Source organism: Gnatocerus cornutus, chromosome 7 (assembly GCF_029298725.1).
Source record: "Gnatocerus cornutus isolate USDA-ARS CGAHR chromosome 7, icGnaCorn1.1, whole genome shotgun sequence".
Classification (NCBI taxonomy): Eukaryota; Metazoa; Arthropoda; class Insecta; order Coleoptera; family Tenebrionidae; genus Gnatocerus; species Gnatocerus cornutus.
Window position 1 is genome coordinate 11391778 of NC_142239.1, and position 19609 is coordinate 11411386.

General features: G+C 35.1%; 4 protein-coding genes across 4 annotated transcripts in view; 2 read left to right on the forward strand and 2 right to left on the reverse strand.

The window, feature by feature from the left end:
* The first annotated feature begins 2232 nt into the window (after positions 1-2232).
* LOC148170974 (uncharacterized) lies at positions 2233-2827 on the forward strand. The gene is made up of 2 exons (XM_088042275.1): positions 2233-2531; positions 2575-2827. The coding sequence occupies exons 1-2, from the start codon at positions 2233-2235 to the stop codon at positions 2825-2827; spliced, it is 552 nt and encodes a 183-aa protein (XP_087898401.1).
* Positions 2828-2832: 5 nt separating this feature from the next.
* Positions 2833-5526, reverse strand: LOC148170975 (uncharacterized). Its single transcript, XM_088042276.1, has 9 exons — positions 5299-5526; positions 5120-5260; positions 4832-5078; positions 4402-4786; positions 4223-4357; positions 4033-4178; positions 3464-3998; positions 2999-3419; positions 2833-2958 (listed from the first exon to the last, which is right to left on the reverse strand). Exons 1-9 carry the CDS (start codon positions 5524-5526, stop codon positions 2833-2835), a joined length of 2364 nt encoding a protein of 787 aa, XP_087898402.1.
* A 3362-nt stretch (positions 5527-8888) lies between these two features.
* The window catches only part of LOC148170976 (kielin/chordin-like protein), a 58406-nt gene continuing 47685 nt past the window's right edge, over positions 8889-19609 (reverse strand). Inside the window, exons 3-5 of the mRNA XM_088041037.1 lie at positions 10217-10340; positions 10005-10169; positions 8889-9948 (exon numbers count right to left, since the gene is read on the reverse strand). Of these exons, the coding sequence (XP_087897163.1) occupies positions 9779-9948; positions 10005-10169; positions 10217-10340 (459 nt within the window). The 3' untranslated portion in view covers positions 8889-9778. The remainder of the gene's footprint in view (positions 9949-10004; positions 10170-10216; positions 10341-19609) is intronic.
* On the forward strand, positions 17093-18387 carry LOC148170977 (uncharacterized). The gene is made up of 8 exons (XM_088041168.1): positions 17093-17099; positions 17165-17188; positions 17252-17279; positions 17491-17538; positions 17587-17659; positions 17725-17852; positions 17897-18082; positions 18128-18387. Exons 1-8 carry the CDS (start codon positions 17093-17095, stop codon positions 18144-18146), a joined length of 513 nt encoding a protein of 170 aa, XP_087897294.1. The 3' UTR covers positions 18147-18387.

Sequence of the window (19609 nt, forward strand, 5' to 3'; positions counted from 1 at the left end):
GTGTTAGTGCTGTTGTGCTAGTGTGTGTTAACATGCAGGTAAGAGACTATCAGTCACTTAAATGTAAGACCCGACATGTGCATGTGACCCAAATTTGACACATCAATATAAATTTCACAATTAAATTTTGAAAACACCTTCGTATTTTATAAGCTTTTATTTCATTTATTATTCAATAATAAATAAAATTAAAGCTTACAAATTACGAAGGTGTATATATAGTATATATATTATTATTATATATATTTATTATTATATTATTATTAATTTTATCTTTCTTTATTAAGCGCTAGAAAAGTTTTCTCGATTGCTCTAAAAATTAGGGTAGAATGCAGATGCCGGGTTTTGCTTTTAAGCGACTCGTATAACTAACTGTCGTTTTCACTTCTTTAAAACAAAATTATAAGGTACAAAACAATTATATCCAGGTAAGCATATCATTTTGTATCATTTTATTACTTTTTAATTAACACTTTTTTTTAGGTTTAACTCCGCCTGCAGCGTTCTGGAGCCTGTTTCATCAAATTTACTCTGATAAGGTTTGTGTTTGAACGAAAGACACCTCACTAATTTATCATAGTAAGTTTTATGATACAAGCCCCCTGTGGTACATTACGTATCACTAAAAAGAACGCTGTTGCCGGTCCCAAGCCCGGAAAAAGGAGGAGGGTTTTTCGGCTAATTTAGAAAGGAACCTGCCTATTGTAACACAGCTTTTGGGAATTCTTTTGCGTTTGGAGACAAAGCTGGAAACACAGATAACAATGAAGAGAAGAGTTTCTTAGGACAGATTCCACGATACCGACTCTTGTCTAAGTTTATGGACGCAGTTTTGCCACGGATGAAGAAGACAATAAAGTCTCAAGTCTAATTGTTTAATTTTTGATCTACATTTCAATGTGAATTAATTTATTATTATTTATGAAACTAATTCGTATTTTAACAATATTAAAATTTTTACACCATTTGGTTTATTATGTGAAATGAGTGGGTGCGGGACAGGGCAGTTTTAGGTAGAAAATTTGGATCTCGAAGATTCCATTGAACTTTCTACAAATTCATTTTTTTCGAACTTAGGAGGATGAAGCTCTGCTTGAAGTGTTTTTTATTTTTCGACTTAATTCGATTTTATGAATTTAAGGGAAGTACATTACTGACAATAACTTATAATATTATACTTATTTACTATGTAATTCATATAATATTTTTGATTTTTTAGTTCAATTTTATGACTTATTAGGATGGAGAGTGCAAATAATTCAAATGAGTGTATTTTAAAACCATTTTTTGTCGATAAACTCTCACGGCCAAAACGAATCAAGAATCTTTTAATCCGTTAAATTTAGGCAACATAATTGAAGGTACCTACTTAATTCATATTTCAACTTCTATAGTACATCCGGTGAGAGATTGGAAGATATCGACAGTTGACATATAGGGGCAGCAAATTATGCTACAAAATACACTAAAAACACTAAATTCCTACGCGAAATGGGTTGACAGGGTCGTCAGTAACTGGGGTTACTTTGTTATTTTAAATTTCGCGCGTATGGAACACTTTTTATTGCGTAGATTTAGTGACTTTTCTGTCATTTAAACTCTCACTGTACGAACTATAAGATGCAGCTTAATTCTTAATTAAAATTTTTAGGATCTGTTTCAGATTCTGCGTGAAATTCTGCGTAAAATGAGCGCCAATACTTACTTTAAGATTGCTCCGACATATCGACCAAATTATACAGGTGTCCCAGAACTCGCGCCCCATATAGCAAGGGAGGGTGCCGACAGCAATACAGATGGTAAATTTTAAAACAAAAATTGACTAAGTTTAATAGTATTCAAGAACTGATAAAAAGTTAACAACCAATCCCGAAAGCTTATTTGAGAAGTGGAGTAAAAGGCCATCCCAATTTCCTAGGCAACGAGAGTCTAACGTTCAGCTGACCAATGGATGATAGTAGTCCATAGTTACCAATTTTCAAATTCTGTTCAGCTTCAAGATTGGCTACAGTTTTTTTATCTTATCTCGGTTATGTTTTGAGTTTAAAAATTGTAGTTTCGAAAGTTTGGTTCAGAATTGTTTCCTCCATTAGCCGTTTTTCTCTGGGGCGCGAGTTCTGGGACACTCTGTATTTAGAGTTTTCAACACCGTACGGTAGCGACCTGTGGTCTTAAAAATGTAGTTTCTGACAGAAATACTGAAAGTTCAAACTTTGACAACTGTCATTGTCAATGGGGACTGTATGGTCGCGCCTCATTGAGTGCCCTCTCAAAGACAAACCCATCTGTTTCCACCTCCAGAAGAACTTCACCTCCACCGGAGACGAAAAACCAGAAGAAGAACCTCAAACCGACGCGTATGACGATCTCCAAAACGCCTTTACAGCAAAACTGAGAGAAGTGAAGGAAGTCAACAAGAACTGGATGGCGGAGAACTTTCCATTTTGGGACGAACTAGCGATAGACAATCTGCACAACACCTTCACGTTGTTTGTTTCAGAAGACAACGGAATGATGGACCTCCGGCACTTGTACAAAACCCTCTGTTAAACACCCACTAAAAATTCCTTCTAGTTGTTGGTTCTTGGACAGCATCGGGGATTCAACCACCACCAACTACCGTGAAGAGAAATTCAATGAAAGTGACGTTGACAACGATGGGTTCATCAACATCGACGAGTTCTTGCTCTTGGTGTACTATTACCACGATTTTAGCGAGATCGAAGGGTTGAAGGGCGTCGCCAAAGCGTGCATGGAAGCGGCGGAATGCATTCGTACTCTCAACACTTTGTCTGTAGGAGAACAACTCCAATTCGGTTTATTTTAAACGTTTTATTCAATTTCCAATCGTAAGACTCTGATTTTTCCTTGGTCGACGAAAAGACAAGCGGCGTCGTTGGAAATCCCGCAGTACTTCGACGAGGAGAAGATCGTCATTGCTTGTCCTTTCTGCTGGAACTGCACCACCATCAACTCTGCTGTTTTTACTCAAACTTACATAGAAACCGGCTTCGACGACTTCGTGGGCTCTCACTAAATGCGTGAATCCGTTGATTGAAAGAAACTTCTCCAAAGCTTCAACACTGAAGATATGTGCGGTGCCTCGACGGTAATTCGCAGCGAAGCCTTCGTTGGCCATCAACTCCATGGCGATCTTCTCTGACATGTGTTTGGATTTGAGAGGGTCGTTCCATAGTAACTCCCACGCTAAACAACTCTGATCTTGAGGATCGTCAAGGACTGTAGGAATGTCGTCGATTGCCGTCACCACCGGGCACATCCAAGGTGGAGGAATACCACCATGGCAACAAAAGATGCTCTCATCGATCACCGCAGCCAAAGGAAGAGCGTCAAAGACGTCGTTAATACTACTAAAAACCACAAAACCGAGTTTTTCCCCGAATTTTAACTTGAGCTCTCTGGAATACAAGGGTGAGTAACCTGCAGGAGGACGAAGAGATACTTTTCAAAAGTCCACTGGAGCTGAATGTTGCGGATCTCGTGGTTCCCTCGCAGAAGATTTACCTTTTGCGGCGACTGAAACTTGTACGCAAACAGATAACAAATCACCTCCAAGCTGAAGAGACCACGGTCGACGTAGTCGCCCAAGAACAACAAGTTCGAAGGGCACAGCGCTGGACCCACATTCCAGAAGTTTTTCTCGAAAGTCAGAAGATCAGAGCAGTTGCCATGAAGATCCCCCATGATGTACACCGGCGATTGGATCCTCAACATCCTGGGCTCGCTCTTGAAGATGCTTTGCAGGTCCAAACACAACTCTATCAAGTGCTTTGCGAAGAGCTCCGGGTCCACGATGCCCCAACTGAATTGAAAAGCTTCTATCTTCGAGTAGCACTGCGACTTCGCGTTAAGTTGGACGACGTAACGGAGCGTCTTCAGAAGCTGGTTGGAAACAGAGTTTTGGTCGAATTTATTTTTGGATTGCTTGCGGAGAACGTCGGGGATGAGAGGACTCCCGCTGGAATAACTCGAGGAATCTGCGGGGGTTAAAACCTATGAAAAGGACCTCACGATCGATCTTCCAGAAAGGATCGATGTTGATGGTAGCTCCAATCTTATTAATCTTCACGCTGTGGACCGCCAATTCGTACCTCTTCTTCGCGACTTCAACACTTGGTGCAGGTTTTATTGGAACTTTTTTCTTCGTTTCTCGTTCGCTGCAAGAGAGTGATGCTTAAAGTACCAACTCTTAGAGACGTACCTGACTTCTTTGATAAACTTGTGGATGCTGGTAGGTGCGTGGTACATCAACGACGTCCCTCTGATCTTCAACTCACCAACTCCTTGCACAAAGTCAGACATTGTAAGAGAGTTGAAATTCTGGATTCCGAGGGCTCTACAATTCCCCTCAAAAAAACTTTTTTGGTTGGTACCACTCACTTATAACACGCCTCCAAGTCTTGTTCAATACTCAAAGTGTCTAGAGGTTGCTTCTTCTGTTTTCTTACCATCACTATAAAGCTGCGGAGTTCGTCTCGATCCAAGACGTTGTCTCTTTTGGTGTCTAAATACTTGAAGATGTAGCGACAACGGAGTTCTGCACTAGCACCACTGAACACGATGGCGGGTTCCGTAACAGCTATGAAGTAGAGGAACTCGCGAAAAGAAATTCCTCCGCGTTCGTTAAAGTCCGCGGATCGGTAGAGTTGAAGGAACTCGTCTTTAGGCCAACCAAGAGACGTGAGGAAATGGCAGAAGCTAGAGTAAGTGAGGTAGATAGCAGGGGCGCAGAGAAGAAAAAACTCTTTGTAGAGTATCTCTTGGGCTAAAAGTTGCGATTATCAAAGAGAGAGTTCTTGGAGAAGCGCACCAAGTTTGTCGAGCCCACATCCGTCCAGAAACTGGCCTAAAACGGAGTATTTCGCCGTTACCAAAGCGGTTTCGTTGATTTCAACCATATGAAGCGCGTTGGTGTATTCTTGAGGAGTGTTAACAGGTGGTGGAGTCTTGTTGGTTTTCGCACTGATGAACTCGAGGAGTTCGGGACTTTTTAGTAAATTGGTGGTGTGGTACAACCTAATATCCTCAAAACTGCACCATTTAACATTCCCTTTAAACTACGAAGAAGAAATCAATAAATAAACCTCATTTTGCGTACCCTTCCGTGGAAATTCTTCGCCTTCTTAACATCAATCTTCACCAACAGACAAAAAATCGCGTGATTTACGTACCCAGATTTTGGTACCCACAGTCTGTGTAGATGGTACAACTCCTCCACTTTCAAAAACTCCCCAAAAATCTTAAGAAGTGTTAAAATTCGTGTGAGTGGTTGCTTACGTCGTGAGTTAGTTCTTGCGCGGTGCTCAACCAGGACGCTCCAGGTGATACTTTCACTGATGGTACCCAAAATTCGTGGCTTGAAGGTTCTAGTAGTACCATCATGGTAGCGTCTTGGGGACAAAAACAGAAAATGGAGACATTGTCGCTGAGATCGAGAGAAGCTTTCGGGTTCTTTGCGTGGCTCATTTGGGATTTGGTGAGGAGAAAATCGCCAGAGGAACTCATTTGGGTGTCATCATGACAAAAAAAGTGTCAAAAAGGGCGTTCAGAGGTAATCTGAACTTTTGAATGGATTATAATTGAAACAAACTGTCAACTGGTCAAAAACTGTGGTTTTTCCAAATTATATTGCTCTAATGTACCTGTCAAAATTACTAAAACTGAATATTTTTAAAATCCGTCCCTGTTGTTCAAAAAATCTGAAATTTGGGACAGACTAGCTCGTTTTAAAATTGAAAATTTCTAAAATCCGTCTCTGTTGCTCAAAAAATTTGACATTTGGGACTAATTGTCAACAGGTTAAAAGTAATAATCTCTTTAAATTTCATTGCGCTAGCATCAAAATTACCAAAATTACAAGTGCGAATGAAAAATATTAGAAATTTTTGGCTTGTTTTAAAATTCAAAATTTCTAAAATCCGTCCCTGTTGATCAAAAAATTTGACATTTGGGACTAATTGTCAACAGGTTAAAAGTAGTAATCTCTGCAAATTTAATTGCTCTAGCATCAAAATTACCAAAATTCCAGGTGCTAATGGAAAACATTGGACATTTTTAGCTAGTTTTAAAATTGAAAATTTCTAAAATCCGTCTCTGTTGCTCAAAAAATTTGACATTTGGGACAAATTGTCAACAGGTTAAAATTAATAATCTCTTCAAATTTCATTGCGCTAGCATTAAAATTAACAAAATTACAGGTGCGAATAAAAAAATATGGAAATTTTTGACTCGTTTTAAAATTGAAAATTTCTAAAATCCGTTCCTGTTACTCAAAAAATTTGACATTTGGGACAAATTGTTAACAGGTTAAAGGCAGTACTCACTTCAAATTTCATTGCTCTAGCATCAAAATTATCAAAATTACAGGTGCGAATGAAAAATATTAGCAAATTTTTAGCTCGTTTTAAAATTAAAAATTTCTAAAATCCGTCTCTGTTGCTCAAAAAATTTGACATTTGGGACTATTTGTCAACAGGTTAAAAGTACTAATCTCTGCAAATTTAATTGCTCTAGCACCAAAATTACCACAATTCCAGGTGCTAATGGAAAACATTGGACAATTTTAGCTAGTTTTAAAATTGAAAATTTCTAAAATCCGTGTCTGTTGCTCAAAAAAATTTGACATTTGGGACTATTTGTCAACAGGTTAAAAGTACTAATCTCTGCAAATTTAATTGCTCTAGCATCAAAATTACCAAAATTCCAGGTGCTAATGAATACATTGGACATTTTTAGCTAGTTTTAAAATTGAAAATTTCTAAAATCCGCATCTGTTGCTCAAAAAATTTGACATTTGGGACGAATTGTCAACAGGTTAAAAGCAGTAATCACTTCAAATTTCATTGCTCTAGCATCAAAATTATCACAATTACAGGTGCGAATGAAAAATATTAGCAATTTTTAGCTCGTTTTAAAATTGAAAATTTCTAAAATCCGTCACTGTTGCTCAAAAAATTTGACATTTGGGACTAATTGTCAACAGGTTAAAAGTACTAATTTCTGCAAATTTAATTGCTCTAGCATCAAAATTACCAAAATTCCAGGTGCTAATGGAAAACGTTGGACATTTTTAGGTAGTTTTAAAATTGAAAATTTCTAGAATCCGTTCCTGTTACTCAAAAAATTTGACATTTGGGACACATTGTCAACAGGTTAAAAGCAGTAATCACTTCAAATTTCATTACTCTAGCATCAAAATTATCAAAATTACAGGTGCGAATGAAAAATATTAGCAATTTTTAGCTCGTTTTAAAATTGAAAATTTCTAAAATCCGTCTCTGTTGCTCAAAAAATTTGACATTTGGGACTAATTGTCAACAGGTTAAAAGTACTAATCTCTGCAAATTTAATTGCTCTAGCATCAAAATTACCAAAATTCCAGGTGCTAATGGAAAACGTTGGACATTTTTAGCTAGTTTTAAAATTGAAAATTTCTAAAATCCGTCTCTGTTGCTCAAAAAATTTGACATTTGGGACAAATTGTCAACAGGTTAAAAGCAGTAATCACTTCAAATTTCATTGCTCTAGCATCAAAATTATCAAAATTACAGGTGCGAATGAAAAATATTAGCAATTTTTAGCTCGTTTTAAAATTGAAAATTTCTAAAATCCGTCTCTGTTGCTCAAAAAATTTGACATTTGGGACTAATTGTCAACAGGTTAAAAGTACTAATCTCTGCAAATTTAATTGCTCTAGCATCAAAATTACCAAAATTCCAGGTGCTAATGAAAAACATTGGACATTTTTAGCTAGTTTTAAAACTGAAAATTCCTAAAATCCGTTTCTGTTGCTCAAAAAAATTGACATCTAAGACAGACAGTAAACAGGTCAAAAATAGTAATTCCGCTAACATTAAAACTACTAAAATTACAGATGCGAATGGAAAATATTGAAGATTTTTGGTTTGTCTTAAAAAAAAATTTCTAAAATCCGCCCCTGTTGTTTAAAAAGTTTAGAATTTGGGATAAACAGTCAACATGTTAAAAATAATAATCTCTTTAAATTTCATTGCCCTAGCATCAAAACTACTAAAATTACACGTCTGAATGGAAAATGTTGGAAACTTTCGGTCCGTCTTCAAACTAAAAATTTCTAAAATTCGTCCCTATTGTTCAAAAAATTTGATATTTAGAACAAACAGTCAGTAGATCAAAGATAGGAACCTCTCTAACTTTCATGGCGCTAGCATCAAAACTACTAAAATTACAGATGCTTTCTATACATAATAGAAATTTTTGGCTCGTTTTAAAACTAAACATTTCTAAAAGCCGTCTCTGTTGCTCAAAATATTTGAGATTTGGAATAAACAGTCAACAAAATGAAAATAGTAATCTCTTCAAGTTTCATTGCGCTAGCATTAAAACTACTAAAGTTACAGATCCGAATGAAAAATATTAGAAATTACAAACTTCTAGATTAAAAAATACAAATTCTTGAAAATTTAATTTAAAGATCCACCCATTCTCCATAACAAAATGGCGAATGTGATTGCATTGGGATTAAAACCTAAAAAAGAATTAATCCATTGGCTCGCATTGTCTTTATCCGTGCGGTTTTTATAACAAAAAACGCACCGAAACAACCAACTCGATCGTAACCTCTTCTTCATTGGCCACTTCAATTCTTATTGTTTATTGCATAAATTTCTAAGCTAATTAAAAGTCAACCTAATTAATTTTTGTACAGTGTCTGTTTTCACACTTTACACCAAATATTCAAACTGAAAATTTTTCTTTTGTATGTTTCCATATTTTTATTTATGAATGACTGACTTCTAACATTGCTTCTTTGTAAATCGGTAAATTCTCTGCAAGGAAAATGACCTATAGTCCAGATATCAGCGATTTCCTCCAATAAAAATAATTAGTTCATCAAATAATATTTTATTTGTTATAACAAATTTAAATATACACTATACATAAATTGTGGAAAAAAACCTGCTAGTGAAAAAAATTGTATATGCACCACGGTTAAGATGATGTATTATTATTGTTTTAATTTTCACCCAAAAAAAATCAAACAAACGTCTAAGGCTGCGAATTTTTCCATCCCTCAGACGTCTCATTCATTTTTTCCGAAGCTCTTTCATGCAGTTTTTTCCTAAATCTAATGTTAATTTTTTTCGCCACCAGATGTCCGCCTCGAATACAGTAAAGAAACATAATAAAATCTTAACAATAACAAGTATGAATTCTTATTAATATTAATACTGATAACATTTTTCACAACAGTTATTACTTTCACTAGCGTAACACGAAATTATCCAATGCTCGTTCCACAAATAACTGTTGTTAAAAATTTGTTCAAATCTTAAGTAATTACAAGGTACACTTTAATATTACAAATTGTGATTTTTTTGATTTGGATATTTTCATATTAGGCTAACGATATCAACCAAGCTGATAGAAAAAACGTTCTGACACACACGTAAATCTCTCAAAAAACGAAAGGTGGGATTAGAACCTTAGTCCTAGTATTATCAAATGATCTACAACTAAGTTATTGGTTCCACTGGTTTCGACTAATGTAAAAATCCCTAATATAAAATCACTAGCTCCCGTACATTTTCACTTAATTAATGGTTCCCACTGATAAACGTTCGCTTAGAGTCCAAATAGAAAAGTTTGGACCAACACTACAAAATAAGACACAAATTGATATATTTTCACTGATATGACTAGGGTCCAGGGGAGGATCAGGAAGAGAAGAAAAGGCATTTAATGGCAACAAAACAAAAAACTACCCCTTTATCACATATTAAAACACATCAGGTTGGCGCGGCCCAGGCGGACGATAGTCGTTTATTTCTTCGCCTGCGGGAGCACACTGGTGAGGAGAACACGTGACTTTAGCCCCAGAAGCGCAGATGCATTCCACGCAGTTTCCCGTGTCGTGCGGCAACTTGTCGCCGATCTCATATTTCCGACCTGAATCAAAAAAATCCAAAATCAACTTCTGACTCCTCTTCACAGTGTAATCTTACCCATAACAAGACAGAAATGATGCTGAGTGGTCGCCGGAACGTCTTCTGTCGAATTACTTTCAGGGGAGAACGTGGAAGCATCGGTGGCGTTCTCACCCTCTGAATCAGCTGTCGAGGATTCGTGCTCAATGATCGCAGGACGCGCCGAAGACGACGGGGGATTCACTAGAAAAAGCCTTTCAGGACAAATCTGCGGAATTGGGGGTACTCACGGCAGGGGGTGAAGGGTCCTCTGTCCCTGCACGGCCCTTCCATGGTCGGCGGGCAGTCCTGCCACCAACAGAACATCTCCCCGTCGAGACACAGGCAGAACTCGCACGGATCCTTCCGGTAAATCTGCGGATAAGCAATAAAATAAATCCAATTTCGTTCAAGGGGGCGCTTAATTCACCGGCGAATGAATATTCACGAGGGGTGCGGATACTAGAGAGTGTTTTTAAGAGGCCATCTGAATTATGGCGGAAAAATGGGGCAGTCACGTGGAAAGCAATAAAATGAAAATAATTTCAACGGTTTTAATTAGCGCGAAAAAGGCCTGCATGGCCGGAAATGGTGGCGGCGCAAAAAAACGATTTTAGCTAAATTTTTCATACAGTTTTGTAAGGTTTCTCAAATAAAATTAATTTGAAGAGTTTTGATTCTATGGAAATGGTGGAGGCGTCTGGTCGAATTTCTAATCTGGTTATCAAATTTTCAAAAAGCTCGGAGTTTCAATTGCTTCTAATTCAGTTATTTATCGTTTTAAAAAAATTCTAAATATTGATTTGGATTCTGCGTGAAATTCCGCGTTAAATGAGCATCAATAACTTGAGTTTGCCTCACAAATAACCAAGATATTGATGGAAATCTGTTTTGAAGTAATTTTCAAAAAAGTTTTTTGCGACAAAAACGGCAATTAAAATCTTTGAGTTTCTAGCTTTTGTTATTTTTTTTATAGAATTTGTAAGATTTTTCAAATAAAAATAATTTCAAGTGTTTTGGTTCTATGAAAATGGTGGTCAAATGATTTCAAATCTAAAAATAAGTTTCAAAAGTGCCGGAATTTTAATTGCTTTTAATTCAGTTATTTGTCGTTCTAAAACAATTTTAAAAAATAGATTTCGATTCTGCATGAAATTCTGCATAAATGAGTACCAAATAACTTAAATTTGCTCCAGAAATAAACGAGAAATCGACCGAAGTGTGTAGGTTTACATAGTTTAGTCAATTTTTTATTCGAAAAAATTTAAACCCAAAACTTTATTCGGCCATAACTCAATTAATTGTTGACGTAAAGGAAAACGTAGAACAGTTTTGGATTCTGCGTGAACTTCTGCGTTAAATGAGCACAATAATTTGAGTTTCCTTCACAAATAACCAGTATATTGATGGAAATCTGTTTTGGAGTAATTTTCAATTGCCGAAATTTCAATTCAGTTATTTGTTATTCTAGAAAAATTCTAAAAATAGATTTGGAATTTGCATGAAATTCTACGAAAATGAGTACCAAACAACTTAAATTTGCTCCAGAAATAAACGAGAAATTGACCGAAGTAGATTTACATAATTTTGGTTTTTTTTTTTTCGAAAAATTAAAACCCAAAACTTTATTTGACCATAATTCAGTTATTTGTTGACGTACAGGAAAAATTTGAACAGTTTTGGATTCTGCGTGAACTTCTGCGTTAAATAAGTACCATTTAACCCAAGTTTGCTCCAGAAATAAGCAAGAAATTGACTGAAGTAGGTTTTCATAGTATTAGTCAATTTTTTTGGAAAAATCAACACCCTAAACTTTAATCGGCCATAATTTAGTTATTTATTGACGTACAGGAAAAATTAGGACAGTTTTGGATTCTGCGTGAAATTCTGCGTTAAATGAGCACCAATAACTTATGTTTCTTCCACAAATAAATAAATAAACCATTGATCAAAATCTATTTTCAAGAAGTCTTTTTAGAGTTAATTTCAAGAATTTTTTTCCAGACAAAAGCGACGTTTAATACCTTTAAGTGACACATAAATCGGAAAAGCAGCTCAAGGCTTACTAGTGGCGGCCAAAAAACCGAAAATTAAAAAAGTTTTTTGCGGTGAAAACGACATTTAAAATCTTTGAGTTTTTAGCTTTTGTTACATTTTTTATAGAATTTGTAAGATTTCTCAAATAAAAATAATTTTAAGAGTTTTGCTTCTATGGAAATGATGAAGAGGCACCGGTTTATTTCAAATCAGAAAATATCAAGTTCTAAAAATGCTGAAATTTAATTGCTTCTTATTCACTTATTTGTCGTTATAAAAAAAATCTAAAAATATATTTGGATTCTGTATAAAATTCTGCGTAAATAAGTACCAAATGACTTAAATTTGCCTCAGAAATAAGCGAGAAATCGACCAAAGTAGGTTAACATAGTTTGTCATTTTTTTTTGAAAAATTAAAAACCAAAAATTTTATTTGGCCTTAATTAACTTATTATTTGTTGACGTTCTGGAAAAATTAGGACAGTTTTGGATTCTGCATAAAATTCGGCATAAATGAGTACCAAATGACTTAAGTTTGCTCGAAAAATAAGCGAGAAATCGACTCAAGTACATTTACACAGTTTTTTTTTGTCATTTTTTTTGAAAAAAAATTAGAACCCAAAATTTTATTCGACCGTAACTCAGTTGTTTGTTAACGTATAAGAAAAATTAACACAGTTTTGGATTCTGCGTGAAATTCTTCGTTAAATGAGCACAAGTAATTTGAGTTTGCTTCACAAATAATGAAGATATTAGAATAATTTTCCAAAAAATTTTTTCGGGCGAAAACGACATTTAAAACCTTTAAATTTTTAGCTTTTGTTAAATTTTCTATAGAATTTGTAGGATTTCTCAAATAAACACAATTTCAAGTGTTTTAGTTCTGTGGAAATGGTGGAGGCGCCGGATCGAATTTCTAAAAACCTTTATTAAGCAATAACCCGCTCGCGCCCCTCTTCAGAATTTCGACTTAATGCGTAAACAAAGCTTTTATCTATTCTAGTAGGGCCAACGAAGCCTCCGGCGTCGTTAAAGTTAGGTTTCTCGCCCCCATTAGTCGGAATCAATAGCAAACACATGCAGAGAGGACGAAGGCACGCATCGGGAGGCCCTTTTCGTATAACGTAATTGACCTGCCTCCCAGCAGGAAGCGTAACAGGTGTGGGAGGAATATTTATGAGGGTGGCGAACATTTGTCAGATGACGAACGAAAGGAGAATCTACATCTAATAAGCAAAAGAATTGTAAGATTTAGTAGTTTTATTTAAATGGTTTTGTGGTCTCTAGCGTGTCGTTGGTCTTCCAGGAGTCATTATCCTTCTAGCTAATCCTTAATTTCATGACCCGGAAGAGAATTTGATCACTGTTGGTGAGAGTTTACCTGCGGTCAGGAAGTTGGGCTTTGTTAAACGAATTCGATTTTGGGAATTTCAAAGTTGGGAACTGGGGCATAATTAGGTGGGATTTTGTACCAACAGGCGTTATAAAGCGTCGGTTGAATTGTTGATCTTAGTTACTTTTTAGCATCATTCTATTTCCCCCAATCTCCACTTTTCACTTCATTCTAAAAACCCTCGATGAAATAACAAAATAAATCACCAACTTTGCTCGTTAAGGCCTCTACAAAAACAATCCAACCAACTCTACACAGCGAACTCTTTTTATCAGAACTAGTATACAATCGCAGGCGTTAATTAACGTTACAAGTATCCGATTACTACAGCCCCATCTTTAATTACGGTTTTATTTGTCTCCTTTGAATCCACACAGTCATCTTCAAACACTGTTACAGTCTGCATACCTCTCTAATTATGGTAATGAGTCGCTCATCGCCGAGGGATTTTGTATCGGAATACACACACGGAAAAAATCCACTTTAAGCAGAGGAAGCATCTCTTTTGTTGAGAGATGACACGCAATTTGCTCCCAGCAAAAAAATAATGCGCAAATTACGAACACGCCATTTGCATAAATTGGGAGCGCGGCCGGAAAATCATCCATGAGTCAATTTCCTGCCGTGATGTGGACGGGAAAGGGATCAAGTTTTTTTTTATAAAAATAAGTGTGGGAAAATGGTGCAGGCGCCGGGCGAAATGTATTTTTAACGGCTTTATTTATTTGCGTATTTATGCTAAAATTCCACCTAAGCGGAGGTTTTTCAAGCCCTCAACTTCTTCATATTCTTAGATTCTTAATTTCGCAAAATGTCTAAATTTGAACATTTTTTTATTTGTTTTAATTCTAAAAATTTCAAGGTTAAAAAATGTCGGGTATTTTTAATTGTTTCTAATTCAGATATTTATTGTCCTATAAAAATTATAAAAATAGATTCAGATTCAGCGGAACATTCTGCATAAATGAGTACCTTATGCGCCTCCAGTTTGGTCCAGAATTAACCGAGAAATCGATAAAAGTAGGTTTACATAGTTTACATAATTAAAATAAAACTAAAAATTGTATTTGACTCTAACTTTGTTATTTGTTGTCGTACAATAAAAATTTGAAGAGTTTTGGATTCTGGGTAAAATTCTGCGTTAAATGACCACCAATAACTTAAATTAGCTTCACAAATAAACAAGGTATTGACTGAAATTTGTTGTCAGGGGATTTTCTTCAGGTATTTTTATTTCTTGAGCAAAAACTACATATTATACGTTTGAGTTATACATTAACCGAAAGAGTTGCTTGAGATGTATTATATGGCCAAATCTCTGATATATAGGCCAAATAGTATACGAGTGGTGGTCAAAAACCTGAAAATTCAAAAATTTTAAAAATAAAATCTAACTTTCCGAAATTTAAAACGACTATAACTCGGTGATTTGTTATCGCACGTAAATTTTAAGACTTGATCTGTGCAAAATTCTGCGTAAAATGAGTCCAAACAACGCAAGTTTATTCTAAAAATAAGCGAGATATCGACAACAGAATTTTGATATATACAGGGTCCGGCAACACTTGTGTCCACCCCTAAAATCGTCTTTAATTTTAAAGATAAAATTTTGAAAATTTGCATACGCTTATAGTTGACAAGGCTCTAGAAGCTGACACAAAAATTTGTTTTGATATCACGGTTTCTTTGGCGTCGCGACGCCTAAAAAGTTTAATTTTTAGCGATTTTTGGGTTTTTGCGGTAATATTAGCGAATTCAATTTTTTTTCAACATAACTGTAATACAAATATTTGAGTTTTTATTTTAAATCTACTTCAAATGGTGTTTAAAATTTGCGAAAAAAACGCTGTTTTATCAAGTTAGTTTTCAACATTTTGACGGTGCAGTGACAAACTACGTTTACACCAAAATTTCACAAGTCACTTCATTCACTCATATGAAGGTGAATTTTGATTAGCACGTTCTAGACACTAGAAATCGTTAATTAACATCGACAAAGCGACAATTTCGCCAAGTAAGACTTTTGTTACCTTCTAAAACGAACCAAAGAATAGATGTCATTTGTGACACAAGATGTTGACAGATGGGTGTAAACGTAGTTCCCAATTTTGACGTAATAAAATTGGAAACTAACTTGATTAAACAGCATTTTTTCCTCAAATTTTGAATACAATTTACATTAAATCTAAAATGTCAACTGAGATATTTTTAACACATTTATATTGAAAAAAAATTAAATTAGAGGTTCATTTCATAAAACTTCACAATTAGCTAAAAACTACACTTTTAAGGCGTCGCGACGCCAAAACTATAAGTGATAAAAAATAAATTTTTGCGTCGGCTTCTAGAGCTTTGTCATCTATGAGTGTATGCAAATTTTCAAAATTGTAACTTTAAAATTAAAGACGATTTTGGGGGTGGACACAAGTGTTGCCGGACCCTGTATATTTTTAATCATAATTTTTTTGCCAAAATCAAAATTTCGCCTTTTAAGAAATCAAAAAATTAATTCTTAACTAAAACATCGCAAGAAAAACGATGGCAAAACTGTTTCTTTCTATCTGTCGTAGTTTCCAAGATATCGAGCACCAATGTTCGAATCTCCAAAAATTTAACCCTCTGTCAATTACCCAAAAATTCAAACGGCCCTAACTCAATTATTTGTTGACGTACGTAAAAAATTCGCCCGGTTTTGAATTCTGAGTGAAGTTTTGCGTTAAATGAGCACAAATAACTTATGTTTCCTCCACATTAATTAATTCATTATGTTAATAATTGATCAAAATCTATTTTCAAGGAGTCTTAATTTTTTTGAGATGAAAGCAATGATTAATATTATTAATTAACACACAAATCAAAAGAGCAGCTCAAGGTTTATCAAGTGGCCAAATTTCAAATCGGTAGGTCAAATAGTTTACTAGTGGCTGTTAAATAGTTTACTAGTGGCGGCCAAAAAACCGAAAATTAAAATTTTTTTATCGAATGAATGAATTTTTGACAAAAAAAAATTACTCTCTCAGGGTGTATTTTAAAGAAAAATGGCGCAAAAAAAACGGTTCTTTATCTGTTGTAGTTTCAAAAATATTGAGCTTTGAAAATTTTGAAACTGAAAATTTATTGCACGAAACTTAAATTAGCCACATCTCTGTTTTTCTTGTCGTACGTAGATTTTATGCTTGGATTTAGAATCCGCGTAAAATTCTGCGTAAAATGAGCCCTAATAAACTTAAATTTGCTCTAGAAATAAGCGAGAATTCGACCAAAGTTGGTTTACATAGTTATAGATTTTTGGTGGTTTCTCAAGTCCTTAAGTTCTCGGTTCTTTATATTCTTATATTCTCAATTTTGCAAAATCCCTATCCTCCAGTTTGCAGGGTGTCTTAAAAAAATGGTAAATTTGTTTGTATTCTACTAAACATGTACTAAAATGAGTCAGAAGCTAAAAATATAAGCTTATTTTCAATTTTGAGTAATAAATAATAAATTTTAAAATAAAGATAAGATCAGATTCTTATCATTTACTATAAAAGAAATTCAATGGTGCAAACTGCATTTTTCTATTTCTTCTAGTTCTGAAGATATCAAGCTTCAACAGTGTATGAATTTCAATTGCTTCTATTCAGTTATTTGTCATCCTAGACAACTTCTAAAAATAGATTTGGATTTTATATGAAATTTTGCGTAAAATAAGTACAAAATGCATTGTATGTTCTATTCGTACTTGAGATTTCATTCTTATCGCTCTTAGTGTTATGAAATTGAAATTTAGCAACCTTATTAGATAAGAGTAGCAGTTATTTTTTATCATTGCAATTATAACAAAGTCGAACTAAAGTTAACTTTTTTATATTTTAAGTCTCAACGGTTTTTAATTTAGATCTTAAGTAAGAATTTTTTTTTGATTTTCAATTATTTTTCCAAATTTTGAAGAAGCGATTTTGGTAACAAGAAAAGGAAAATCAAAAATCAGACTGTCCAATTTAATCAATTTAAAATTAAATTTACGATTTTCATCGATTTCTCTCCGGTGTTCAAATAACAAAATTTTACGTTTCTTTAGACCAACTCTTGCGTTTTCAACGATTGTCACTGCAGTTTTCTAAGCGATGTTGCTCTAACACGCAATATGGCTTTTTTTGTAAAGTAAATTTGAAGAAAAAAAAAACTTTTGAAATACGGAATTTTTTACAGCTGGTTTAGCCAGTCATTAAAGTACAGAACGCCCTGTATATTCCGAAACCTTTTTTACATCTTTGAAAAAAAAGTACAAATTGCATTGCATTTAGTGTTTTTCTACGTACTTTGAGATCCCATTCCTATCGCTTTTAGTGTTGTCAAATTGAAATTTTGCAACCTTATCAGATAAGATTAGCAGTTATTTTTTATCATTGCAATCATAATTTAGTTGCAGAAAAGTTTGGAATTTCTTGTGCAACACAGAAATCAGTTCCTGTTATGTAAGTACTTAATAACACGCGCAAATTTCATTTGATTTTTGAAGGGCGCTCCAAAATCCATACAAGATCGCCCTTGATAAAAAAAATGATTCTAAAGATGAAAAATTTCAAGTGGGTGCTTGTGTAACAAATGCGGATGGACAAGTTCTTGGACAAGACGCCAACAGAATGCCAGATGGATGTAGTGATATAGAATGGAAACATAATGAAAAATCACAAACATCTTTATGGTAATTAAAAACATGGGGCAATAACAAATTTAACAAAATTTTTAGTTTGTCATGCGGAACTTAATGCAATGGTTTAAAGCGACAGCGAGGGTGTGAGAGGAGGCACCCTGTACACCACCCTTTTCCCGTGCCACAACTGTGCTCAATTAATTATTTTGAATGGCATCAAAAAAGTTGTTTTTGACAGTATTGAAAAGAATCACAAAGTTTCGTTTCAAAATTCTGAAAAAATGCTCGAAGCTGCTGGTGTAATCTTGAGCCGCGAAGACTTTGAGTTGAAATCCAAATAAACGCAGTGAAACTTCCGTTTTCTTACCACCCCTTTCCTCCTCCTCCAATTTCAATACCGCATTTAACGTCCGCCTAAACATTTTAACGACTTCATTAATCATTTAAGGAGTCGCAGAAATCCAGAACAAAGATCATTGTGGCGGCGAAGGCGACGAGGAGGTCGTGGAATCTGTGTTGAACAGCTTGCTGACTAGATAACTATTCAATGTTCCGGTTCTCTGTTTACATTATAATTAATTCTGTACGTTCGCAATCGAATCCCATTCTTGGGCCATCTTTAATGCATGAAGTTTCGAACGGAGATGAGAGTGCACGTTGACACGAAAGTCCGACTATTTATCTAAGACATTTTTTCCATGGACATTAGAATGAAAGAACGCTTCGTCGATTTTCAAATAAGAATAAATTCCGCACACACAATAAAAATTGCCGCATCGAATACCGGGCTCAGACTAATATTCTTTTAACGGTCCGAAAGAACGCCCCGCTGCGAATATCTAGAATTTAATGGGGTTCAATAAAGCAAACATTCCGGCTTTGGTTTTGCTTAGCGGACGGAATTTCGGTTGCGTCCACGCGAAACTACTTGAAACTTTAGAAAATCTTTCGCCGCAGGAAACTGCTAATAGACAGGTCGACATGAAGTGTTGTGAAGTGGAGAAGGAATTGATCCCTAACCGAGTGAGAGGTGGAGTGGAACTTCAAGTTCCTACATTTGTTCCCAAAACGTGAGCACACTTTAACCTTTGCCCTTTATTTTAAACCTCTCTTTTGAGTTTTATCGGTTCAATTACGCGACTGATAATTATTATACGCAAAGACTCCAATTAAACAGAACTGGAATGATCAGCAATTCATAACATGTCAAGATATTAAAGAAAGAACTTTGGCTGTTGGTATTTTTTCCCTCATAAAGTTCGAACGGGATTCAATTTGAAGTTATCGGCTGGATTAAAATTAATGCCGGACAGGTCGTAAATTCACGTTTGCCGATAAAATAGGTTTCTACTGACGAACGGTATTGATAAAGTGGTTTGGTAAAATAGAACGGGGAAAATGAAATGTGCATCGTTTAGGTGGGAGTTTTTTTATCTGCACTTTATGATTCGTCTGTCGGGGAATTTTAATGGGGTTTCCAAATAAATGCATAAATAAACAGAGGGGTTAAAAATACACTTTAAAAATACACTTTTTTCGAATTTGCCGCTTTAATAGGTCCATTAGAGTACTCAATTT

What these genes read in the sequence shown, in the direction of transcription:
- LOC148170975 (XM_088042276.1), bottom strand. Translation starts at nt 5,526, where the DNA reads ATGAGTTCCTCTGGCGATTTTCTCCTCACCAAATCCCAAATGAGCCAC. An exon ending in CGCAAGAACTAACTCACGAC is followed by an intron (nt 5,261 to 5,298) that starts GTAAGCAACCAC and finishes ACACTTCTTAAG; the next exon opens with ATTTTTGGGGAGTTTTTGAA. An exon ending in CGAAGAATTTCCACGGAAGG is followed by an intron (nt 5,079 to 5,119) that starts GTACGCAAAATG and finishes TCTTCTTCGTAG; the next exon opens with TTTAAAGGGAATGTTAAATG.
- LOC148170977 (XM_088041168.1), top strand. An exon ending in GTTTTTAATTTAGATCTTAA is followed by an intron (nt 17,280 to 17,490) that starts GTAAGAATTTTT and finishes TTGTCACTGCAG; the next exon opens with TTTTCTAAGCGATGTTGCTC. An exon ending in TTTACATCTTTGAAAAAAAA is followed by an intron (nt 17,660 to 17,724) that starts GTACAAATTGCA and finishes TATCGCTTTTAG; the next exon opens with TGTTGTCAAATTGAAATTTT.
- LOC148170974 (XM_088042275.1), top strand. Translation starts at nt 2,233, where the DNA reads ATGGGGACTGTATGGTCGCGCCTCATTGAGTGCCCTCTCAAAGACAAA. An exon ending in ATGATGGACCTCCGGCACTT is followed by an intron (nt 2,532 to 2,574) that starts GTACAAAACCCT and finishes AATTCCTTCTAG; the next exon opens with TTGTTGGTTCTTGGACAGCA.